Source organism: Aricia agestis, chromosome 6 (assembly GCF_905147365.1).
Source record: "Aricia agestis chromosome 6, ilAriAges1.1, whole genome shotgun sequence".
Lineage (NCBI taxonomy): Eukaryota > Metazoa > Arthropoda > Insecta > Lepidoptera > Lycaenidae > Aricia > Aricia agestis.
Window position 1 is genome coordinate 2,546,938 of NC_056411.1, and position 26,527 is coordinate 2,573,464.

Consider the following 26,527-nt stretch of genomic DNA (forward strand, 5'->3'; position numbering starts at 1 on the left):
CTCGAACATGTCTCTTCTCGTGCTAAAGATTTATTAGTACAATAGTCGGTTACCTTTAATTTAATAATTGTTATTTTAATATTTTATAATAATTGAATTCAGTATTTGTAATTTTAAGTAATTATTAGTTTATTACTATGATAAATAATTATAATTTAATTTTAATTTATAAGTATAATAATTATCAAAAGATTCTTAATTTCAAACCAAGACCTTTATTGTTAGGAATGTTTTATTTATTATTATTTAATTTTGTCGAGTTCTTTTAGTATGTACCAGTGTTGCCAAATTCAACATCATGTTTTCGCAAGGGAGGTGATACAAACAGTTTTGTGCAGAAATCATTTGATTATCCCTCTCTTGCTGTTGTTATTGTTTGGATCTTCTGTTTAACTTCTTACACTAATATTTTTAATCGTCAATAAGAGTTTGGAGATTACTTTTAAAATATTGTCATTAGTAAAAAAAATATTATTTTATTTTAAAAGTCTTGAAGTTGAGACAGCATTACATGTGCAATTCAGAATTCTAGCTAAACTTCTAAATAACATAATTTTAGGAGTTACTAAAATAACTGTCAATCTACTCTTATATTGTAAAAAATAATGTTTCCTATTACCATACTCTTCGCAATTTTAAGTAGTAGAGTTCGCCCGTTCTTAGATGCATGCAGTGTTAACCAATTCCTATAGTGTAGTGCCAAAAAGTTACTTCCCGGTGAAAAAACCATTTCCAAAAAATGTTTCGATCTGTTTACTATTAAAATGCATTAGTAGAAACTTCGCACTATTCCGTAAGTAGGACTTTTTATAACCCTCATTTACTAATATTTTTGCATGTAACCAGTAGAATAAAAATAGTAGAATTTTTAGGTAACAAGTAATTAAATTACTTTTATAAGGCGTCTGGAATCACAGCTGCTTTAATTACGAACTTTATCTAAATATTGGTCAATTTTTTGATTATTATTAGTAAACATGTATGTATTTTATATTGAATTTCATATAGAATCTCTTTTTGTATGCTATGAATATAAAGGGACATTTACAATCGCCTAATCAGTGACAGCTTAGCTCAGGGGTTCCCAATCTTTTTTAGCCTGCAGTGTAGTTACACGTAAAATATTTTATCACGGCGCCCTACTCTACCTAGCTATTAGATACATATTAAAGATACATAAATAAATACATTTAATTATTATAGTTAGGTTAAGCAGGTAAATAGTAAGTAATAAACAAATATTTAATCAACTACCTGCTTTACATAATTAATATTATAATTTAATTTTATAATATTTGTGGTTTCGGATAATGATGGTGGATGACTCACGGCGCCCCTCTTGCCTATCCACACACGCACACCGTTTGGGAACCCCTGGCTTAGCTAATTCATTAGGCTGGTCTTATATGCGTCCGGCCGAACGCGCGGTTTGACCGCTACACCGCGAGACCACAAGTATGTAACGATTTATTCAAATAGTGGCGCGGTCGCGCAGTCATTTACATACAATTGCTTATGATCTCGCGGTGTAGCCGCCAACCCGCGCGTTGAGGTGGACGCAGCCTTACTCTGAGGCTTAGCCGAAGTTCTACTGTACTATAGGGACAAAACTTCCATATGTATACTATCTGTCAATATATTAGGCGATTGTGTAATACACGTAAAGGTGACACTTCGCATGGCTCGTATTCGCCTATATGACAAAATATATGACCAATACCAAATACACGTATCCACCTTTGTCGGTTTTTGACGCACATCAAAAGAGTCAAATAGGCAAGTAAACAAAATCAAGTAAAAGTTTGGTATTTGACGTCCATGTGTGGAAGGCCGTATTTGCCTTTATTTGCTTGTTTGTGTATACATCAATAATTTGGTCACATGCAACAACCAATAGCAAATAAAAATAGCCATGTGAAGTGCCAGCATAAGGTTTAAGTTGCCTATTTAATGTAAATTTCGAAATGTTACATTCTATGAGGATGTTAAATGTGTATGAGATGATGATGAGCGTCTAATTTCTGCCTTCCGCTAAAGCAAACGCTGACGTCCATATTTTCAATTAATATTATAGTCTTAAGTATCATGAATATCTGTATATAAAGTTATATTAATTTATTATGTTACCTATTTGCAATTTATTGTTTTTAATGCGATTTGTTGAGGTTGTAATGTTGTTGTTAGGAAAGTAACATGTTTGTATACGAAAGGTAACGTAAATTAAGATTTCAAGTGCTATGTGGTGAAACCAAATTTCCAAAAAATATAGGAAAATTTAATTTGTACAAGGACAAAATTATGTTGAAATTATAAACGTAATTAACTAATTTTCTGAAAAATTCACAATATTATGAATACATAAAAAAAATCGGCTTTGGAATTTGATTGAATGCGTTCATTTCAACTCTGAAATAATAAATTGGCCCCAACGATGTTACGCCTTTGTATTAAGACTGAGTATGCGATGGCAAACCAAGGAAGTGAGATAAGCTAAGCGTTAATTATTTTTGTAAGCTAATTATATTTTGTACACGCTTTTTTACGATAATGCCAAAGTCTGCGCACTTAAGTTATACTATTTATTATCCATTACGGAAATAAAATAAATTCATAAATATTTTGATTTTTTCTTTATTACTCACCATTTATCACAAAAAAAATGTCGGTACGAAAAGTTTTTTTTTAATGAAATAAAGGGGGAAACGAGCAAACGGGTCACCTGATGGAAAGCAACTTCCGTCGCCCATGGACACTCGCAGCATCAGAAGAGCTGCAGGTGCGTTGCCGACCTTTTAAGAGGGAACAGGGTAAGGATGGGATGGGAAGGGAATAGGGGAGGGTAGGGAAGGGAACAATAATTATAAAATATTGTATCATTTTATAATTCTTTTTAATTTTATAAAATTTACGGACTTTTTCGGCACCATAAAACATTTAAAAAACAAATAGACTTGTTTTCGGAAGAATATCAATCTGAAACATTTTATAATACAAATAAAGCATTTCAGATCTCTAATCTTTGGTAACAATATACACTTAATATAAAAATATGTTAAGGAATGATCAGTAACAGTTCCTAAGACTTTTTTTGAAAAAAAAATTGGTAACTATAGGTCTACCAGGATCTGATGGCAAAAAGTGAGAAACGAAATTGACTCTACGACGGCTATCTATACTCGGCGCGGCGAACCTTGATCCCTATGACACTGACAGTTAATAACATTGTAGTGGCGTCACCATTAAATTGGGATCATATTGGAGGCGTCTAAAAATAACATTTATAAATTTTACGTAAGTGTATGCTATAACAATGATATTCCGTTAGAATTTTTAACAATTCTTAACATTTACAAGAAATTATCTCAATCTGAATTTACGTTTACGTCTTGCAAAACTTACGTCGTGTGACATTTAACGATTATGTAAGTTTTGCAGGACGTACACGTAAATTCAGATTGAGATAATTTCTTGTAAATGTTAAGAATGTTAAAAGTTCCAACGGAATATCATTGTAATGGCATAAAGCTACGTACAATTTATAAATGGCATTTTTAGACGCCTCCAATATGACCCTAAATTAATGCTGACGCCACTACAATGTTATTAACTGTCAGTGTCATAGGGATCAAGGTTCGCCGCGCCGAGTATATGACGTATAGCAATACGGGGGTAATTGGAATAAAACATTTTTTTTTTTCCTTTTTTCCTTATAGCGGCTAATTCTGAATTCTGTGTGTGAAACATCAAACATGCAAATATATAAAAAAATCCAATGATCAAGGATTTTTTTTTTTGAAAATCTGCCATCAGATCCTGGTAGACCTATAATTTCAACATTATTGAACAGAAACCAAACTCTAAATTCATTATTTTAATATATCGATCGTGGGAATCGCAGACACAATAGATTTTCAATCGTTATGCGACAGCCGGGTGCCGCTTGGGGATTGATGGGTTAAGAGGCATTTGTAAAAACCATAATATTATATTACATCTACGAATAATATTTTTTTTATTATTCGTAATATTACACCAAAATATAAAGTTCCTTACAAACTTACACAACACACTTACTACAGTTTTACAATAAATTTATATAAAAATAATGACAGGAGTATTTCTACCATCATATCTTTTAGATGTTAGATCACATTACAAAGGTACATAATAATTGAAATAGACGAACAATATTCAAACAAAAAATAACATAATTGTCTCAATTTAACTTTTTTAAATATTTTTTTAAACCAATTTGTATAAATTAATATTTATACAAATTAGGTTTATAAGATGGAACCTACTGAATCAATGAAATGTTTAATTATAATATAACTTAGAATATGGGGTTTTAGAATATCGTAACATTTAGTAGTTACCACAGAAAATAAAAAATTAAAATATATTTTAAATAAAATCCAGACTTCAAAATATTGAGCATTTTTACCCTTAATTTCAATCTATAAAAATCTATTCAAACTCATACAGGATGTAACAAAACTAAGTGATAATACTTTAGGGTGAGTATGTGTCCTTGTACTGAGAGTTCACTGTGAAAGTAGCATTAGTTATGTCAGTCTACTTACTATTTACTTAAGTACTTACTATGACATAACTAAGTATTATCACTTAGTTATGTCACATCCTGTACAAATAAACAACAATATATTTACATAATCAACAATTTCTTTTTGAACCTTAAAATATAAAAAAAAACCTTACAAGTATTATCCAGGGTGTTTTAGAAAATCATGTAATGTTGGACCGTTCCGTCCGAGGGGATCTTTTGGGAACATTATCATATCCCCAACCCATGTGAACGGTAAAAGACGGTTCTCTATGATGAACCTCCATCTTGGATTCTCGTTCATGAGATCCCGGTAATTGTCCCCGGACACGATCACACCGTCAAATTCTGCAGCACACTGTATTATGTATCTGAAAAAAGAAAGGTCTGAGATTTAACATTGCCACTTTAACTTTTCGAAAATAATAATAATAATAATAACCTATAATAATATAGGGGCAAAAAACACGTGTTTGATACCTAGACGCAGTGAGCAGCACACATTGAAAAAATCGATATTTCATGATGTGCATGGCCATTATGAAAAGTAACGGCGCAATATCAGAAAAAAAAAACACTTGTTTTTCATATAAAATAAGGGGGCAAACGAGTAAACGGGTCACCTGATGGCAACTACTGTCGTCCATAGACACTCGCAACATTAGAAGAGCTGCAGGGAGCTGCCGGCCTTTAAGAATGTTTTACGTGTGTCATCCAAGTATTATTTTGAATATGACTAAATTAGGAATTTTATCATTGCTATATTTCATTATCTCGCTCCATGCATAACAATGTCATTCACGCACCAACACAGCCATTACTATAATGTCTATAATATCGCTTTTAGGTCTAGTAACCAGTGGGCAGCGGGGCGGGAGCGGTGCGGCGCATGACAATAGAATATAATAGATACTAGCTATTTGACCGAGCTTTGCTCGGTATTCGATGAAAATGACATTTTCTAAAAATGATTCCTAGCTAGATCGATTTATCGCCCCCAAAACCCCCCATATACTAAATTTCATGAAAATCGTTAGAGCCGATTCCGAGATTCCAATTATATATACAAGAATTGCTCGTTTAAAGATATAAAAATATCTATTATATTAGATTTATATGGATAAGACGTCTACTACGCCGCGGTTTTCGGGGCCTGTCCATATAAATCTATACATTGTCTGCTGCCCGCTGGTTTCGTGACTGAGGCCTTAGGCATCGCTGTTTCTCTCAATTCGGTATGAACTACCCTTACTGTTTTACTTGCTACAAACATACCTGTCGTCATACGACGTGATCATCCTACCCTGGACCTCCCTGGACGGCGTGTATACCACGTGACCCTGCCTCTCCAGGCTGTCCAACAGCTTACCATCGGTGCTCTTGCCATATTTACATCTGGAATTACCACATCAAAAGATTTTTTATTTAATAGGGGGCGTCCACAAATTACGTAAGGTGTTTTAAGTTGGCGAGGGGGTCCAGTCAAATCTCATCTAAACTTACGTTGGATGCTACTTTTCTATGCTTGCCGAGGCTTGGCAAGCATCCACAAGGCACAAGCAAGGCAAATCTCACGAATTTTTTATTCTCATTGTTACAAAATGTTGGTCCATTTCATTCACATTGTATGTATGCTTAAGAAGTAGTACTTTTTGTATGGGTCCCCCCTTAATTAATTTAATTTTAAATTAATTTAAAATTTAACTATCAATTTTAAAGTATAAATAAAACTGAGTATTTTGTGACCATTTCAGGTGACCTGTTGATACTGAGCAAAAAATGTAAAAAAAATCACATTTGTTTTATGGGAGCCCCCCCTTAAATATTAAATTTATTTTGTTTTTAATATTTGTTGTTATATAGCAGCAACAGAAATACATAATCTATTAAAATTTCAATTCTCTAGCTATTACCGTTCTTGAGTTACAGCCTGGAGACAGACGGACAGACATCGAAGTCTCAGTAATAGGGTCCCGTTTTTACCCTTTGGGTAGGGAACCCTAAAAACAAATAACATATCAGCCACAACACGAATTTCCTTCCTTTTGTGATTGATAGAACGCATCGTGGCCGTTTTCATTAGAGCCACAACGCGAATTTCGCGTCGCGGCTGTTTCACTGTGAGTTGTGACCACAACGCGTTGTGAGCTATTTTTCCGCTCACTGAGTGTTTTCGGTCTTTGAGCGTAACATAATATATTATATTTAGATACGCTTCTAATCACTTAAGTAGTTTTGCCACCGCACATTGTCCGAATTCTGATCAGAAACAGTTGAATTTCGCCGGACCGCCACCCCGCACACTATCCGAAAAATCCTTCCGGCCAGTTCGAGCTCAGTCAGCTCAGTACAAAATGTAAGAGACAGCGCGGACGTTCAACTGTTTCTGATCAGAAATTTCGGACAATGTGCGGCCGGGCTTAGTCTTGATGTTGCAGCCTGCAGGCCACAACCAATATTTGGGGGTAACAAAATATTGTTGTTTGAAATCATTGCTTTACGGGCCAATCTCTGGCGCGCCGCAGGTTGAGTATACCTAACTGGTATGGACATATGGATACTTACCTAAAGTGTGGCACAAATGCTTTGACAACATGGCCTCTCTGCAAAAAGTAATCTATACAAATTTTGAGGCCTTTGACTGAAAATATTCTGCCTTTTGTGTGTCTAGAATAAGAAAAAAATAGGATCACTATTAATTCTTTGATCACATAATTATATAATCAAGAATTAGTTTAAAGAAATTAATAATAGGCCCTCTTGGAGTTGAATAAATTTATTTAAAAAAATTGACTATAAAAATACTTACTGCATTGCTACATTGCTGCCGTCTATCACAATCATTCTTGGACCAGTTTTGTTACTAGCATCCTTCTCTGGGTTGTAAATATTGCTACCTATGCTATTTCTAGAGGCTGGTTTGCCGAGTATGACTTCTTTTATGTAGACATCTTCTACTTTATTTGTGGCCCCGATTACTCCATTCTATTAACAGAAAATTTTTGATTTTTTTAAGACAAATAATAACTTGATTTATTTAAAAACAAAGGATCAGAAATCAGAATGTTAATTAATGTGTTTTACAGTATGCCATAAAAGTTAAGAATTTATTCCTGACACAAAACTTGTAATTTGCTATAATATACTTGTCAGGGAAAGAAAAATGAAATTTATATAACATTATTGTTTTTATTGGAGATTAATCTTTAACTATGGACATCTAAAAGTTGTAACATACTTATGGACATGGGGTCTGACAGACCGCTCGTATTTTCATCTGTTTTTTTAGGTAATTGAAATATTTTTTTGTATTATTTTTGCTTATATGCCTTAACAGACAATTGATTTAGGGAAATGTATGAGTTAAATATCCTAAAATACTAAATTATATTGTAAAATGAAGCATTTTAAGCAAAAAGGTCACTTTTAAGACTTTCATTCACCTGTGTCGAAAAAATGACATTTTTATATAAGACACATAGGTTTCAAAACTTTTTGCCTTAATTTTCTATTAATATAAGCCATATTAAATATGATAATTGGAATTTAAACTTCTGAACATATAAAATAAAAATTTTGACAAAATTATTAGCAGTCATTTCACATGGTAAAGGCCACTACAAACGTAATTATAGCTTAAATATAACTAAATATATTGTGGTTATAATTTATTTTAGTTATCTAGACAGATCCAATTAGTTTTTGCTGTAAAAAATTTGTTACCTAAATATTAGCTTTCCTAGACCAAAATTTGTTCCTTAGAACATTTTCAGTGCAATATTCCAATCGTTTGACCGATTACAAGTTTTTTTATGTATTACAACAAAGAATTTTACTAAAAAACATAAGCGGAAGTTATTTTGAGACATTTTATTTAGATATTGATTGCTCACTACCGAAAACACAAACATAATTCTTTGTATGGGAAGCAAGGACATAGGGTCTCACAGACCGCACTCGAAGTTCAAACTGAAATAACTTTGCAAACTTGCAGTCGGCGTCGATTTTTTTTTACTTCAGAATACATTTCCCGACTAAAACTGAAGCTACTAAGCGCTGCAAGAGTGAAGCTTAAGAGGAAGTAGGGTAGATGTGATTCTTGCAGGGTATGAGCGGTCTGTGAGACCGCGTGTCCATAGTTAAAGGTTAAAAATACATAATTATACGCCATGTAAAACATACAAAATTTTTGTGAATGCACATGGCATCTTTAACAGCTTCATAGTATAATTAAAAACTATTCAAATTTACCTTACGACTATTTGTGCTGCCATTCAGACTGAGAGTATTACAACCATTGAATATCTTATTAGCAATAAGTTCCAATAGCTTTCCCCTCTCACTGGAGTTCATCTTAGCAATTCCATTTGCAAATTTTTTTAGTTCATTTTTATTTTTTCTTTTCGTGTTCAATATGGTGACATCGGAATCCCCACTCATAGAGTCCAGAGATGTTAAGCTTCTGTGGTCTTTGGAATTGTTTATGAGATCTATTACAGTATTCATTTGCGTTTCATTGGTTGAATTAATAGTTTCATTCGTTAAATCTATAGTTAGGTATGAATCCCTATTAATTTCCCTCGTTAAGTTAATAATATCATCATTGAGGTTGCTAGATAAATCTAAATTAACAGGGGATATGTGTGTGTCCTGTATTGGATTACTTCGGCATGGGAGTGGTGTTGAGTGCATTGGAATGTTTTCCGTACCACTTTCTACTATATCCTCATCGTCAATTACTACTAAATTGGCATCATTTTCTATAGAAGTTTTGGGCATTTCAACTACGGTGTCGTCTAACTCCACAACTGTGATATTAGAAGTCGAGGAAGTTGAAACATCACTCTCATTCCGTAGTTGGTCAAATAACTTTTTTATTTTCTTTGTCTTATTTTTCCTTCTCTTTCTATTTTTACTTGAACCTAAAGTATGTTTTGAAACTGAATTTTCCATTTTCTGAAAAAGAGTTGATGATATTACTTGTTCTTTTAGGTTAAGATATTGTATTATTTACAATTTAACTATAATGAAATAATAAAAAAACCAAAATTATTATCATAGGTCATTATCATATAAAAAATAAGGCAAGTGAACTTACGTTTAACTGAGATTTTGATTTTTTCCCCATGTTTTTATACGAATTTAATTACATAAAGGCGTCGTAATAAATATTGGAAAACGAACACAAATGTGGACTATAGAAACTACAAAGTTATAATTACAAAAGGACAATTAGGAGCTAGATATAACGTAAAATAAAACTTTTCAAAATAAATAATAATTGAAATTTTCCAAAACAAACAGTTGCAAGAAATTTTCAACATGGCGCCTGGCGGACAATACATGGACAATACCAAAGATATTTTTTTTTTTATTCGTCCCGGTCGGGACAGGCAAAGGGCGTTGCCCATTGGCTCCTCTTCTGGCGCCTCTACAAGATGGCCCAGCGCTGGCCCATCAAATGGCGCATGCAGTGGCTATAGCTAGGGAATGCAATCCTGCAAGATAATTTCTATCCCGGTATTTGTGGGATTGAACCATCACAATCAATCAACAATTGGATATTAGTCTGTAATGATAGTTGTAAGAATGTTTAATAAATAAATAAATAAATAAATCCCGCTGGATCCCAGTATTTGCGGGATCCCGCAGGGTGGACTTAAACTTTTAAAATAAATCGTTATATAGACTATACTAATCAGCGTTGCCAGACGTCCCGATTTTGGCGGGATGTCCCCATTTTTTCATCAAAATTAAATGTCCCGTGCGGTGCGGGACAGGTACAGTCCCGCTTTTCGGGAAAAGCCCGAACGTAGGTACGTGCAGCGTATGTCACGTAAACGTTATTCTAACGCAAATAAAAAGATAAAAATTAAAAAAAAACTTTTGATTTTATACTTTTTTTACATTGTCCCGCGTTAGACTGAAGAATCCCTAGAAGAATAAACTCGGTCACTTTTTTTTTACAAGGGCTTACCTACTTCATACCTTAGATATAAAAAAAGAACTAAACATTTTATGTTATAATAACAGTTAAAAAACTAAAATACACGCCTATTTATTTTCATCTATTACTAGCTGACCCGGCGAACTTCGTACCGCCTAACAGTCAATGAATGTCGTGTTACTTTTTAGCTGAACTAATTTAGGCTTTGATGAACGTAAAACAATGATATAAAATAATATATTTATATAGATAGAAACAAAAAAGTATTTTATTATGATGAATGATGATGAAAACATACATATGGAATGTTAATAAAAATAAAAGAAAATAAAAAAATAATAATTAAGTACTTCAAACTCATGTCAGAAAAAAATGATTGAAAACTATGTTGTGCAGATTGGGAAAAAAAAATAAAACTCGGATTAATTCATATAATAGGATTTTCATTCAAGCACTTTGTGGTAAACGACATTCTTTGTTTTTTGGTCAGGCGCAAGAACAAATAAAGCGGATGGTTTACAGCGGTACAATTGACCATGAGAAAAACATGCATTTTCTAGATAGAAATAGTCAAGGATTGGCCCTGTGATTTGTTGACCGTCATGGCGAAGGCAAGACGAATCGGGAATTGAATTCGGCAAAAGGGCATATCCGTTGGGATCATCGGAATCCTTGGAATAAGAACTTCCTCATCTTTAAATTTTCCTTTAAGTATCGACGCGTGAACCACATTGCTCATCAGTTTTCTTATCACCAAACGCGTTCCATTATACAGTTTTGGTTGGTTTAAATTTCTAAGCATGATGACTACCGAGCCAACTTTAAGTTTTAAATTGTGCGGTGGTAAACCAGGCACATCCGAGGAGTTTAAAAAAACAAACGAATATAATAGTACCAGTACTTTGTAGACATTTTACAAAAAATAAATTTCTGAACGCACACATGATGTCTTCAGAAAAAAATAAAGTTGTGGCTTAAAGGTCTCAGCAACCAGGCCATAAGCTCCAAAAAAAAAATAGTTGTTACACTATTTGACAGGATTGGACAACAAATGTTTGACATGTAATAAACAAATCAGCATATATTGAAATGATTAAGTATTCATTACACATATCGAGTTTTCATTGTTTTTAAGATGTATTCTGCTATTCGGGACGGAAACAAATCCAACAAATCAAAAACCATGGCAATCGGTCATTTAAAGTGAATTATTATACCTATTAAATTATAACTGAATGTAAATTGTTTAGTGGGCTGCCTGTAGCCAGTTCACGCACCCCCGCGCGCAGAGCACGTATGAATCACGCTTCTTTGTAATCCCGCCAGTCCCGCGGGGTCCCGCTAAATTTTCGACTGGGATTAGTCCCGCAAAATACATGCGGGATCCCGGTATGTCGGGATCCCGGTATCCCGGTATTGCATTCCCTAGCTATAGCTATACAATGGTCGCAACGTCTCTACATGATGGCCGTGTTCAGTTGTGACTTGTGATCTAAACGTCGTTCAAGATGGACGTGCAAGCATAATGGCGGCTCTCGACATAGGCGAACGCGTTGGCCAACGCGTCTGCAGACGCGTTGGCCCAATGTGTAGAACGGGCGTTCGCGCGTTGGCCAACGTCTAAATACCTACGGCCAACGCGCGAACGCCCGTTCTACACATTGGGCCAACGCGTTCGCCTATGTCGAGAGCCGCCATTATGGCGGCTCTCGACATAGTCGAACGCGTTGGCCAACGCGTCTGCAGACGCGTTGGCCCAATGTGTAGAACGGGCGTTCGCGCGTTGGCCGTAGGTATTTAGACGTTGGCCAACGCGCGAACGCCCGTTCTACACATTGGGCCAACGCGTCTGCAGACGCGTTGGCCAACGCGTTCGCCTATGTCGAGAGCCGCCATTAGCCGCTGCGGCAATATCGGTACAGCACATACCATCATTTCATTAATGTGCACACTGCACAATGTGTGTGTGTATCTATGTTTGTTATTATACATACTATACTGTCGCAGACGGAGTCGCGGGCAACAGCTAGTATAATAATAATAATAAAATAATAAAAGTCTTTATGTCAGGCGTAAGTACCCATAACACGATATGTGTAAAATATTATTTTAAAGTTACAAGTAAAATAATGTTAACGCTGTATAGGGGTGTCCAGTCAGAAAAAAAAATCACTTTTTGTTCTGGTTCATGTGAACAGAGATCCACCGCGCGTACATAAGATTATTGTAGTAGTCGTCAGAGATAGCCTCGAGTATCCTATTGCCTGAGCCGCGCAGTCTGTGCCAAAATGCAGCCACCCAAAATCTTATGATGGCAAAAAAGTCAGGGACTCCCGCCTCCGCAAACATACCCGATACACTGCAGCTACGGGGGAGCCGCATAAGAGTTCGGTATGCATCATTATACTGAACTCTTATACGGCTCATCGACTTTTGTTTAAACGTAATCCAGAGCTGGCAGGTATACATGCTAAGGCAATATGCCTTAAAAAGTATCGTTTTAACATCCCTGCTGCAGTTAGCAAAACGTCGAGCGATCATGTTAGCTCTGACGGCGAGAGCCCTGCGCTCTCGCTCAATGTCAGCGTCATCCTCCAGTCGATCAGTCAGCAAATTACCTAGATACCGGAACTGCTTAACAACACCTATCTCACATTAATTTAAGTACACTTTATGTACCACCTGCGGACCCCGACCAGATGCGAAAACCATGACTTCAGTTTTCGAGACATTATACTTTAGTCCATGCGCATTCGCATAATGCTCACAGATCGACAGCAGTCTCCTTAGTCCTTTGATCGAGGGGCTTAGGAGCACCATATCGTCTGCGTAGCTCAAATTATTTAAACAAACGTTTCCTATGTGGCAGCCGATTCTGGTGCTACTCAACTCCTCGATCAGGCCGTTCACATACACATTGAAGAGGTCCGGAGAGGTGACCCCCCCCCCTGGCGAACTCCACACTCTAGTCTATACAGGGTGTAACAAAAATAAGTGATAATACTTTAGGGTGTGTACGTGTTCCTTGTAGAGAGTTCACTGTGAAAGTAGCAGCGCTGAAATACCAAAAAATTTTTTCACTTTTGTATGGGGAAACTCGTGACGCTCGAGACATTCCCCATACAAAAGTGAAAAAAAAATTTCGTCTTTCAGAGCTGCTACTTTCACAGTGAACTCTCTACAAGGAACACGTACACACCCTAAAGTATTATCACTTATTTTTGTTACACACTGTATACACTAGAGGCCGCGTCACCCCATTTCACAAAATTAGTTTAGCCTCCATACCAGAATCTCATCAGATCAATCACCCGCCTAGGCACTTGTGACTTGAGCAACTTATTCCATAAAATGTCATAGTTGACCAAATCAAAAGCGCGGCTCAGGTCTAGAAAGCACGCATAAACAGAAGTCTTACGGGACTTGTAGTGGTTTATGGTGCTTTTCAGACTGGCTATAGCAGCATCTGTCGAGAGTCCGGCCCGAAAGCCAAACTGTGCGTCACTAATTTTAAGCAGCTCCGGTTGCAACAGTCTCTCTAAAATCTTGCCGACTATCGTACCCGAAGATATCGGCCGGTAGTTTGACGCAGAGCTCAGGTTACCCGTTTTATTTTTTACGATAGGAGTGACTACCGTTCACATTAGTTCTTCAGGTAAGTACGAGTACTTAATACAAAGATTAAATAATCGACTTAAATGCCAAGTAATTTTGTTGCTGGCCCACACTATGTGCTCGATACTGAGTCCATCGTGCCCCGGCGATTTACCACGCTTCATACTCATTATGACCTTTGAGATATCCTCGGGTGTAAATTCTATGACATCATTATTAGGACAGATCTCAGTATCGAACACATATTGCGCGTCCTGAGGACTTATTCTAAATTTACGAGAGAATAATTCTGCTATCTCGGACTGTTGCTGGCAGCCCTCCACCGACACAGGCAAGTTTTGCTTATAATTAAGTTTCTTAGCAGCGTTCCAAAATTTACCAAAATTTTTATTCTTTCTATGTAAAGCTAAAATATTCATTTTACTACTTTCCTCATTTTTTTGACACCATTTAAGTTTATTTTTAAATTCTATTTGACTATTGCACATATTTTCATATTCTGTACCGCTGGAGGGCTTGCCAGCCACCATCCAGCACTTAAAATAAAGCCTAGCTCTCTCGTGGCTATATCTGACGTGGTAGTTCCAGCCTGGTATTTTCTTACCACATCTGTGTTCACAAGAACCAGAACTTGCAATTGCTGCGTTTTGTAATACGTCTATAATATGCCTATATTATCGATCAATACTATTATAATGACTTTGTAAATGTTCACAATTAAAATTAAAAATATCTTGACAATCACATGAAAAATAATTAGTAAATATATCTAAATTATTATTACAAAATTCCCCGTATAACTTAATTTGACTAGAGTTTCTCTCGCCCCATTTTACGTACTTTAGAGCATCCGGCTTGTAGGAAATGCTAGGCCTTATCGTGGGCACTAAAATATCACATACTATATAAAGTAAGACTCAAAACTGTCGCCAAATACTCGTCTTTACTATAATAGGTACTTGTAATCAAACTATATTTTTTTTTTACAAAGGAGTCCACAAAAAGCAATAAAATTTTATGACCGAACTTCGCCGGTAGGACAAGGCATGGTGGTTCTCAAATCACTTATTACGACGTGTTTTCAGTTATAAGAACCACAAAAATAAATTAATAAATACTTTAACATACCGAAAATACGATATCCCTATATAAAAAAGGATTTTTTTAACGTTCTTGACGTAATTATATTTATTTTATTTACATATCAATATTACATTTTATATATAGTATACATTATACAATATACATACATGTATTATTATTATCATTACTTATATCCTATTAGTTTATACTTATTGAGTACGCCAGCTGTGTGCATCTGTCGAGCGATCGACAACAAGGCCTCACAGAATACCAGGGATCGCGGTGTAGGTACTATGCCGCGATTATCACCTGAGTGGGGTCTTTTTCATCTGCGCTCGCATTACACTGCATTAAAACATTTTAAGTACCTGCGACAATTTTTTTTCTTTTTGTTGTTTATTTTTATATTACTTTTTGTTTTTTTTTACCCATGAGCTTTATTGTCCTCTTTTTTATATTTTAAATGTATTTTTTGTCTTTTATTCTCTCTTTTTGCTGTCATCTGTTGTAATGTGGTGTAATGTGTATGTGCTTTTTGAATTAATGTCTATTAATATTTTACAGTTTCGCATAGAACACTTCGGCATTTTTGACGACGTTGCAATGACGCGGGCGACGCGAGACTATTTGAAATAAGCGCACAATCTAAAATTGTGCGCTTATATTTTTATGCGGATGGTTTTGAGACGTTGACTGTGTAATGTGTATCTTGGGTTTTTTGTATATCAATGTCGCTGGGTTCCTTTTGATGTGCGGCCGAAAAACCGACACCGCCGCCATCCCACAACCATCGCTGGCGCCATAAGCCATCCTACGCCACTACGTCCTCCCCACGCTGGGCCATCGTGATGGCCAACTACGCTGGCCCATCTTGTAGAGGCGATACACTGCCGCCACCTCACAACCATCGCTGGCGCCATAAGCCATCCTGCGCCACTACGTCCTCCCCACGCTGGGCCATCGCGATGGCCAACTACGATGGCCCATCTTGAAGCGGAGCCATTACACGTCCATCTTGAACGACGTTTAAATCACAACTGAACACGGCCTGCGGCCATCATGTAGAGGCGTTGCGACCATTGCATAGCCATCGCATGCGCCATTCGATCGCCCAGCGCTGGCCCATCTTGTAAGCGCTTATTCCACTGATCCTAGCCAGGACTTCCCAGCAAGGATAAGTGGAATAAGCGCTTTAGGCTTCCAAATTTAACAAGTATTTTTACTGCTGAGTGTTTAGCAGTTCTATCTGCATTATCGAAACTCAAGTTTATGATAAATGGATTATAGTGTCTGATAGTCTAACGGCCGTTCCCAATATTTGATCTATCTCTGGTTTTGCCCTACTAGAGATAGGAATAGCACATAATTTACATAAAATATATGTCTGTAGGGACGTCAACATGATCCAGGGGGGGGGCAGCTGCCCCCCCCCCCCCCCCCCCCCCCCCTCGGTACGCCCATGCGACAGATCTGCTCTCAAATCGGTTGAAAAATCAACCCCTTGTTTTTTTTTTCAAAATAAACAGGGATTTAAAGTGAAGAAAAGCCGGATTGAACATGAAATAATTAATCTTCAGTTACGTTACTGTCTTCACAAATTGGCGTTATAAATTCTTATCCCCATCCAGGGCCTGATCTAGCTAATTATCCGCTCCAGGCAAAGATAAATTTTGCCGCCCTTTACATACAGAAAACCATACAAGTCATAAGCTAGTTTTGTTGGGGGATAATGGGGGAATATTTAAGTATACTGTAAAGTACTTAAAATATATTTCCACTATCCAACCTAAAGTAGATTGGACGGTATAATTTTTAAACTTGGGTGGTGGACGAGTAATGGCTGAGTAATGGCTAGGTTGGAAGGTAGGAATAAGTCATTTTGCCGCCCCTCAATTTTACCGCTCTGGGCAAGTGCCCGGCTCGCCTCCCCTTAGATCGGGCCCTGTCCCCATCCATCAATTGGGGGGGCATACCTGTTTTGATTAGATGGTCGGTCTAGTATATTCAAACAAAAATCATGAAAATCGACTTTTAGATCTGACAGAAAAGATATTTGGTTTTCAACACTTCATTTTGCGCAGAAAAATTGACGTTTATTTTATCTTCCAGGGAAGGGGCAGCTGCCGCCCCCCCCCTGCCCTACCTGGGTACGCCCATGCTACTGTGTATTTCATAATCCCAGAGCTGTTAACACTACGTGTCTGACCATTGTTTACCAGTAACGACCCGTCTAAGTTATCACTGATCCGACCTACCGAGTAGTGTAGAGCCTATAGCGAGACAATGCTCTCGGCCAATCAAATTGTCTATTTGCACTGTCTCGCCGCTCTACTCAGTACCCGGTAAGTCTATATATATAATTTTAAGCCGTTCTGGTAGGTACAAGAGTAAGTACCGAGGGTTTGTTTGGTGCAAGGCCCTTGGTCAAGGAAGCAGTCCAAGAACCTCTTCATCGTCTGCAAATCCTTGATTAGATCTTCCACATTGATCCCATCGTCGATATCGGTGTAAGCGGCTGCCAATGCGCAGACCGCGAGCCATATTATTACCTTCATCTTTTTTTTTTTATTTTAGGCGCAAAGGCTAATGATACCCAACACTGTTTTATCGTAATGATGAAAAAGATGTAATATTCGCTTTTTATACGTCTCACCCGAAAAATTAAAAAAATAGGCATATTATGTTAGCTGGGTTCCTAATTAACATAAGAAATACATAGAATTTTAATTTGAGAATAACGTAAGAATGATAATTATATAATTATTTGTGCATAATGCTGCTGTAAAATTATAAAATACTAAAAAAGTACCTTTAATTATTAACTTATTGGGATGTAAAATTTTAGATAGTTTACAATATTTTGCCATTTCTAGTATGTAGCCCTTTTTGGACATAGGAAATGGGAATGTAATACTCGTAGTACCTTGCTAACAGAAATCTGAATGACAACTACTAAATATTGAGTTCAAAATACTCAAATATCAAGTTCCAACTGTGGTCCAAATGAAGTGTCCCATAGCGCACAGTTGTGACGGAATACTGGTAGAGTCATCAGTCATCACTGAAAGCAGCAGTGACAGAATAATGATAAAGATTAAAGTCATTATGGTTGGTTTCATTTTGAACCTGAACCAACAATTGGTGTATGTATTTTTTTCTAACCACTATTTTCAAGTTCCAACCAATAATTCAAAGTAAGACCATGAAAAATAAATAAAGCCGTCTGCAATATAACATAACATTAATTAAATTTACATTGTATTTTATCACTACTTAGACTACGGTCCAAACCACTATCTAGCTATATACTATGACGGTTATGTGACTGACTATCTAGCTACTATTGTCAGTCAACATGACTGTGTGCTAGGAGCCGGGGCAGTGGGCACGCAACAGGCGGCTAGTAGTTCTGCACGGCGGCGGCGGCGGCGTCGAAGTGTTTGTTGTCGGGGTCGTACTTGTCGCGGAACGCCTTGTACTCGGCGGGCAGGTTGTCGCGCAGACCCTTGAGGAACACCCGGAACATGTGGCGTTCGCGGGCGTTGCACTCGCGACAACCGTCGCTCACTACTTCCAGTAAGTGCTCTGTAACGACAACATAATGCTAGAGTCCGCTAGATTCGACTTTCGATATAACTTCGATGTGTGTCGAAAATGTATGGGATTTGACAGGATTTGACATAACATTGTCATGACACTTTTACGGCCGTTCCCAATATTTGATCTATCTCTGGTTTTGCCCTACTAGAGATAGGAATAGCTCACAATTGACATAAAATATATGTGCCTAATGTCTAACGGCCGTTCCCAATATTTGATCTATCTCTGGTTTTGCCCTACTAGAGATAGGAATAGCTCACAATTGACACAAAATATATGTCTCTAATGTCTAATGTGAGCTATTCCTATCTCTAGTAGGGCAAAACCAGAGATAGATCAAATATTGGGAACGGCCGTAATGTGAGCTATTCCTATCTCTAGTAGGGCAAAACCAGAGATAGATCAAATGTTGGGAACGGCCGTAAGTCACATACATTTATCTAACTTCGCTGTCGAAATTAGCTAATGCATTTTGACTGGGGGGCTTGTATATGTACCATCGAGGAAATTGTTTCCTAGGCAGTTGACAAACCTGAGTAATTTGGTCGTGTTAAGTCAAACCCATCCGACCGATCACAGCTAACATTGAATTGACATAAGCCGACCACCACATGAGTCATGACGTAGGTCCGTCGATTGCCTATGAAATAGGCATCAATTTCCTCGATGGTACAATTAGAGAAATTGATTTATAGGCAGAATTCAAACAACACCTGACGTTAGTCGGTTGATTGTAAACTGTAAAGTCAATATTATTAGTTAATTTGTCGAGTGACAATATACGAATCTCTATCTGAATCTGTATTTTGAAGCAAATATCGGTGGAGTTACTCTGTTATTATATAAAAGGGTAGAGAGCAGAGAGCAATTACTCTTGAATCACACTATAAAGCCTAAGCTAATCAGACGTCAAGGTTCCTCTGCACATCTAGAAGAAAATGTCATGAAAACATTGATTTACAATTTTGTAAATCGATGCATGGATACCACACTTTTTCACGCTGTGTGAAACAACATTTCTCCTTATTTTATACCTGACTATGGCAGAAACAACTTTCCTCCTTATAGTATAGCTGACTATAGCAGAAACAACTTTCCTCCTTATAGTATAGTTGACTATAGAAGAAACAACGTTCCCCCTTATAGTAAAGCTGACTATAGCAGAAACAACTTTCTTCCTTATATTATAGCTGCCTATAGCAGAAACAACTTTCCTCCTTAAATAGTATAGCTGACTGTAGCAGAAAAAACTTTCTTCATTATAGTATGGAATATGACTAGAGCAGAAACAACGTTCTTCCTTATAGTAAAGCTGACTATAATTAGCAGAAACAACTTTCCCCCTTATATTATAGCTGACTGTAGCCAGGCGCGGTCCGAAGGGGGGGTCACAGGGGACATGACCCCCCCCCCCCAAAATCTAAGGTAAAATTGAAAATAAAATAAAACCCAGAACCGTCCGAGGGCGCAGATAAAAAAAATAGTGTAGTGACTACTGAGTGACCCCCCCCCCCAAAATTTCAGGCCGACCTGCGCCTGACTGTAGCAGAAAAAACTTTCCTCTTTCCTATAGTATAGAATATGACTAAAGCAGAAACAACTTTCCTCCTCAAATAGTATAGCTGACTGTAGCAGAAAAAACTTTCCTCCTTATAGCACAGAATAAATATATTAGTAGTACCAACTTATAGTATAGAATATAACTAGAGCCGAAACAACTTTCTTCCTTATAGTATAGCCAAGAATCTTAGTGTTTTTTAAGTTTCTTGATGATAGCTGACTATATAATAGCTTATTGTGTTTATATTTATTTATACTATGTAGGTAATAAAGAATAACTGTGTTTGATCATTCTTACTTTTGTAACTCATGTACTGTTGTGTGCAGGGCCCCTTGTCCATAAAGCAGCTCACCTCGCCCTGGAACCTCGGCTTGTCTTTGACCAAGTCTTCCACGCTCAGTGTGTCGTCCATATCGGTGTAGGCAGCCGCCATTCCGAACAACATGAGGACTATGATCATTTTCATTTTGCCGTCCTTTACGTAAATAAAAGGTAAAATAAGTACAATACCTATAGTTACATAAAATATAAGTATTAAGTATATCGTAAAAAAATAAATGAACTGTAAAATTTTAAGAAATCTCGCTTACCTGATAGAACAATAAACCTACAATAACTAAATTAAAGTTCAACCATATTTATACCGTCCATTAAAAAATATTTTTACAGACGGTATTTTGAGCTAATTGCATTTCACAAATTATTCATTAATTAACATTACTGTCGTTAGAATGTCCTCAAACACGTTAAATACATCGTTCTCTGTTTTTGACTAAAATATTTTACATTTACATCAAAACGCAGTATAAGCTACACATAATATGTAGATTGTAAAAATAATATATAACGTAAATATTGAGTATAGTTGGAAAGTCCCTTATGATGTAGACCGGCTGGTAGTTGAAGAAGGCCTGTGTTAGAAAGATCCAGGCACTCTCCATTCAGGCTGGTGGTTTTAGTGGATCAGTTGGCTATGCAATTTTTTAGAAACTTAGAAGCGAGAACTCGATTAAAGAGATAATTTAAGAGGCGATCAGTTTTTACCCTATAAATCCAATAAATTATAAATGAATATTGTGGGTAATAAACACGATTATTTTACCTCCAATCAAATTATGAAAATTATCATCCTTTAAATTCATTTACGCATATATAATATGCGTAACAACATCAATGTGACAATTATTTGTTTCAAGAATTATTTACAAGCACGGACTATCGATGTTTATAATTCCTTATTTTACTTAGTTATGAATTTGACGCATGATTTAATTTTTATTGGATAAATCTTATCGAATTTATTCATGTCTTACTGATTATTTGTATAACTATTAATTTGAATTATCGCAACACTATGTTGGGATGGATAACTTCACGTTTCAACACAGGAACATCGTGTGTGCATGTATTTGCGTGCGACTAATAGAGTTACCAACTTTTTTCTATCATATATAATACTTATTTATCATATATAGTTATCAACTTAAAAAATATAGTAGATGACAAAAAAAGAAAAAATAAAATAATCACGTGGCACGCACACAATACAATACAACGTTTTTGGAATAAGATTCATTTTAGCTTGACTGCGTTCTGCTTTACGCAAAATATAGTAGTTTCGCCTACTATTTTTTAGAAATATAGTATTTGATCCCTTAAAATAGTAGGATACTATAATATTATATAGTAGGTTTGACAACCCTAGCGACTCAGTCGTTTTGCAGTTCCTATGATTTCCCGTCTTGGCTGATGGCTCATTCATTTGCAACGCAGTGCGCAGAGGTATCATCGTGGTTTCAGCTCAGTACATCAAAAGTGTATGGGAAGATAAAGGAATAGTTAAAAGTAAGTGTAGTAGTTATTGTATTCATTATAGATTTAATTCATTACACAATTATTTAAGTTTTGATTTAAATTGATAATATTTTAGTTTTTAAAAACGATTCATTATTAATAAATAATATTAATAATGTATCAATGTAATAACATTGATACATTTTAAAATTAAATAATTACCAATATATTTATTCGTTACCCATCAAATATTTAAATCTAATGTGGTACTTTTATTGATTAGTATTTTCCTATATTAGCTTCATGATTTTATTGCATTAACTTTTTTACAAAGAAAAGTTAATGCAATTAGACCAGGCGTACCATGGTATGGCAGGGATGAGTTATAAATTTAATTGAATAATGTAATATAATATGAATATCTTACCTTATTCATAAAACACTATTATACTTTTACGTGTGTTGTTTGATGGAAAAAAAATATATTTATTTTTTTCATTTTTTCAGATGCTTGAAAATTAGAGAAGTTCATCAAAAATCACAGCGGAACGCAGAAAAAGGATTAGACCAGGCATTATTTAATTGTAAGTAAATTTGAATCTAAATGTATCTAGTTTATTGAATGAGGTTTATGTAGTAGATACCATATTAGAGGTAATTATTTAATCAGAATAATAATTAATAACCGATAGTTATTTTAATAATAACAAATTTAAATATAAAAAATCATAATATATTTCCTGTAAAACTGTTATTGCATAATATAACGTTAAAATTTTCGAGATTATTTGAATGCCAATAAGTCAAAGAAACATAATTAATCCATAATTTTTAGATGAAACATTACTCAAACATCCTTAATCGTCGTCGTAGTTTTAAAGTACTCGTGACTCTAAATGGTGATTATATGTAAGTGTGGATGTACATAACATTCGGTTTTCTTTTTTCAGATCGGATGATCAATGACGAATAATTCTACATGACACAAACGAAGACATTATTTTGTTTATTTGTATAAATGCATAAAAAACTGGTGTTTATTTATTGATAAGATCCTAAATTCCTATCCCCTGAAATGTAAGCTTAAACATACTAAACATCATAGTGTGTTAGTATATTTAAGCCGAGGTATGTTTTTTGGTAAAAAAAGTAGGTGATCTTACCATGGGCCGTAACCGATCACGAGTTAGGAGTATGATCGGTACGTGATCTTACCCACGGTAAATGGCACACTGACACACCGAAGTTAGCGAGGGCGCGAGCGAACAGAGGTGCATGTTATGAGCATGTCATTTCATTTACCATCAGTTGATGCATAAACGTAAGTGGCACACTGACACACCAAAGTGAGCGAGGGCGCGAGCGAAGAGAGGTGTATGTCATGAGCATGTCAATTCATTTACCATCAGTTGATGCATAAACGAAAGTGGCACACTGACACACCAAAGTGAGCGAGGGCGCGAGCGGACAGAGGTGCATGTCGTGAGCATGTCATTTCATTTACCATCAGTTGATGCATAAACGAACAGGAGTTATTGGGCATTCTGTCCCACCTCCACCAAAGTGAGCGAGCGCGCGAGCGAACGGAGGTGGGACAGAATGCCCAATAACTCCCTACTAATAATATATGGTTCCTCAGCGATAAGCGAACTTTGGTCATGTAGTATATCGCAAATTGATCGCAATAACTGCGGACTTAGTTAAATTACGTAATTAATACTCTTGCTTCTAAGATGCTGCTAAGCAATTTTCAAACGGTTCAGCTCAGACTTCGTATCGATCATACATAGGTAGGTAAGTGAAAGAAAATGGTAAATTAATATACATTTATTGTATTAACACTAGCTGTACCTATCTTTTATTTCAACCTGAACTCCTTCAAAGAGTAGTTGCAAGTGATAAAGGTTCCAACTGAACCTTTATCACTTGCAATTATGAACTGAACATTTCGAAAAAACACTAAAATCACAGAAAAATTTTAGCGTATTTTTATGGCACATAATTGAAGACGTCTAAGTGGATGAAATAGGAATTAGGATACAAACAATTTGAAAATTGTTTTTTTGCATATAAATGGACCGGAGAAATGGATTGTATAAAAAAATATTGGTTTTATGTATAAGATCCAACCAAGATATAATTAGCTATATCAGCATTTCCCAAAGTGGGCGATAACGCCCCCTTGTGGGCACTTTTGTATCGTTCTGTCTGCGATCGGGCTTTACAGAGGCGCTGCCGCACGATGTAGTAATTCAATTCAAACTGAATTAGAGCCACTCCACACGGCGCGTCATCGACGCAGCGCTTTGACGCATAGCCGGCCACTGGAGCGCTGCGTCATCGCATCGTTATTACGAAGCAGTCTTTACGTCAATACCCCCTCCCGCTTCGTCTCGGGGGCTGCTGTCCGTCATGTGTGCGTTGCGACGAGGCAGCGCGCCGTGTGAACACCTTGGTTATTCGTATGTAACACAACGCAACGGCAGCGCTGCGTTGACGCAACGCTGATGCAACGCGCCGTGTGAACTGACTTTAACAGCGAAATTTCCATAAATATTCTGATTGCTGTCCTATAACTTGCGAATATGGGTAACTTGAATCTGGCCTAAAGTTTACTCTGGGTATAGATTTCTTTTATATTTAATGAAAGATGCCTTTCCTTCGCTAATGGGCCTAAGGGGAATTTAATACCTCCTGCATGGTCCCTCATCCTTATATTCATAACATTACGGCTCATTTTCTAGTAATCCTATACATAACGGTGCTATGCGGGGTGCTGGCAGCGCTGCTGCTGCAGGTCGCCCTGATGACGTCACTGGCGGACGACCTCTGCAATTCGTCCGTCATCCAGGACATACTCATGAACAGGGTGCTGAGAGAAATGTTCTGCTTGAAGGAGTCAAAGGTGGGTTTGCTGTGCCACCTTTGAGAAGCCCGTATCTGGCTGGAGGACTAGAAAACTTTCTTAGGGTCTAGACAAATAGGCTGATAAATGTAGTCTGATGATTAGTGATTAGTGCTCCATATGCACTAATCACTAATCTACTAAACTATAGTCACTTAAATTACTTACTGCACTGAGACATGAATATTATATCCTAAGATCCGACCGTAAAATTCTGCATGAATCGTTTTTTTTTTATCAAATATATTTTAAAATAATCTTTAGAACGTATAGAATGAATTAATGTTGGGTTGCCTTGTCAAAAGTAGTAGATCCAATACTATTACTTACTTACATGCATTTAAATGAAGATGTTAACATTAACATGCATGGGACATGTAATCTGATAAATTCTTCATTAAATTGAAGTTTAATCATCATTAAATGTCTCTAAGTGCGGCAGTTACATTTTTAACCGACATCCAAAAAGGAGGAGGTTATAATATTATGCTGGCCTGTAGATTTTTGTTACTTTTATACTTTAATCTGTCTAGGTTGATTAAGCGCATAATTATTATTTTTAGGGTGGGTTGCACAACTTACTTTAACTATAACTGTAACTTTAACTATAAATATAATGCAAAATGTCAAATCATTGGTTAAAGTCAATAAAGGACGCCATATTTAACGATTACGATGGAGCTCGAAAAGGCTTTAAAATATGAACGTGGCGAAAAAAGGAACTAACGCTGTCATCATACAAAAACGCCATTTTTTTACAGTTCTCCTTTACCAGCAGCGCCCCCGCCCACGTTCATTTAAAGCCTTGTTGGACCAGCAACAGCAACAGCTGATATCTGTCAAATTCTGTCAAAGTTAAGGTTAAAGTTAAGTTAGCCTTAACTCTAACCATATTATCTTTGACCATAACTGTAGTCTGTAACTATAACCACGTCTCTGGTGCAACTCCGCAAGTGTGCGTCTGAAATTCCGATTTTATTGAAATAATAATACAGAAATAAGTCCAGTAAAAGGAGAGGGTATTTTTAACGAAGAGAAATGTCCGGGTTCCAAGTTCATTTTAAAGCAAAGTTGCGTGCAACATCCATTTTTGGTTAAGATACTAAGATCAAGTCTATTTATATTTTCAGGCACGTGTCAATATCAACGAGGGCTACTCCCAAGAGGACCAAGACTTAACAGAAGCCGGCGTTGGGGCTGATAATGATGATAAGGACACGAAAATCACGAACAAAATGGAGGTCGCAGTCATCATGGAGAAAATATTGTTTGTCATCTTCTCTGTGACTTTTGCTGTGATGCTCTTCTCACAGGATTAAAAGAGAGACAAAGGAAAGAGATGAAAAAAACGAAGATAAAAATATTATTATAATTATGTACTTAATAAGAATAAATTTAACCCCTCGATCGTGGGAAAACGAGACAACACAGATATTCTAATGTGTCTCGTTCACCGGT

The 26,527-nt window shown here is 36.4% G+C and overlaps 2 protein-coding genes and 1 long non-coding RNA gene across 4 annotated transcripts; 1 reads left to right on the forward strand and 2 right to left on the reverse strand.

Moving 5' to 3' along the window:
• Positions 1–4,589: 4,589 nt before the first annotated feature.
• LOC121727725 lies at positions 4,590–9,849 on the reverse strand. 2 transcript variants are annotated; one of them, XM_042115705.1, is made up of 6 exons: positions 9,664–9,849; positions 8,816–9,527; positions 7,374–7,549; positions 7,130–7,231; positions 5,840–5,959; positions 4,590–4,935 (listed from the first exon to the last, which is right to left on the reverse strand). In XM_042115705.1, the coding sequence occupies exons 1-6, from the start codon at positions 9,690–9,692 to the stop codon at positions 4,725–4,727; spliced, it is 1,350 nt and encodes a 449-aa protein (XP_041971639.1). In that variant the 5' UTR covers positions 9,693–9,849; the 3' UTR covers positions 4,590–4,724. The 2 variants fall into 2 exon arrangements, with proteins under 2 accessions (XP_041971639.1, XP_041971640.1); XM_042115706.1 differs by having other exon boundaries at positions 8,816–9,520; positions 9,663–9,849.
• Positions 9,850–18,609: 8,760 nt separating this feature from the next.
• On the reverse strand, positions 18,610–20,803 carry LOC121728057 (ejaculatory bulb-specific protein 3-like). Its single transcript, XM_042116156.1, has 2 exons — positions 20,668–20,803; positions 18,610–18,794 (listed from the first exon to the last, which is right to left on the reverse strand). Exons 1-2 carry the CDS (start codon positions 20,801–20,803, stop codon positions 18,610–18,612), a joined length of 321 nt encoding a protein of 106 aa, XP_041972090.1.
• Positions 20,804–22,093: 1,290 nt separating this feature from the next.
• On the forward strand, positions 22,094–23,304 carry LOC121727869. Its single transcript, XR_006035737.1, has 3 exons — positions 22,094–22,215; positions 22,672–22,748; positions 23,115–23,304. It is a non-coding gene; the product is annotated as an uncharacterized LOC121727869 (long non-coding RNA).
• Positions 23,305–26,527: the final 3,223 nt, after the last annotated feature.

What these genes read in the sequence shown, in the direction of transcription:
- LOC121727725 (XM_042115705.1), bottom strand. Translation starts at nt 9,692, where the DNA reads ATGGGGAAAAAATCAAAATCTCAGTTAAA. An exon ending in GCAGCACAAATAGTCGTAAG is followed by an intron (nt 7,550 to 8,815) that starts GTAAATTTGAAT and finishes TTCTGTTAATAG; the next exon opens with AATGGAGTAATCGGGGCCAC. An exon ending in GGCAGCAATGTAGCAATGCA is followed by an intron (nt 7,232 to 7,373) that starts GTAAGTATTTTT and finishes TTCTTATTCTAG; the next exon opens with ACACACAAAAGGCAGAATAT.
- LOC121728057 (XM_042116156.1), bottom strand. Translation starts at nt 20,803, where the DNA reads ATGGCGGCTGCCTACACCGATATGGACGACACACTGAGCGTGGAAGAC. An exon ending in ACAGTACATGAGTTACAAAA is followed by an intron (nt 18,795 to 20,667) that starts GTAAGAATGATC and finishes TTGTCGTTACAG; the next exon opens with AGCACTTACTGGAAGTAGTG.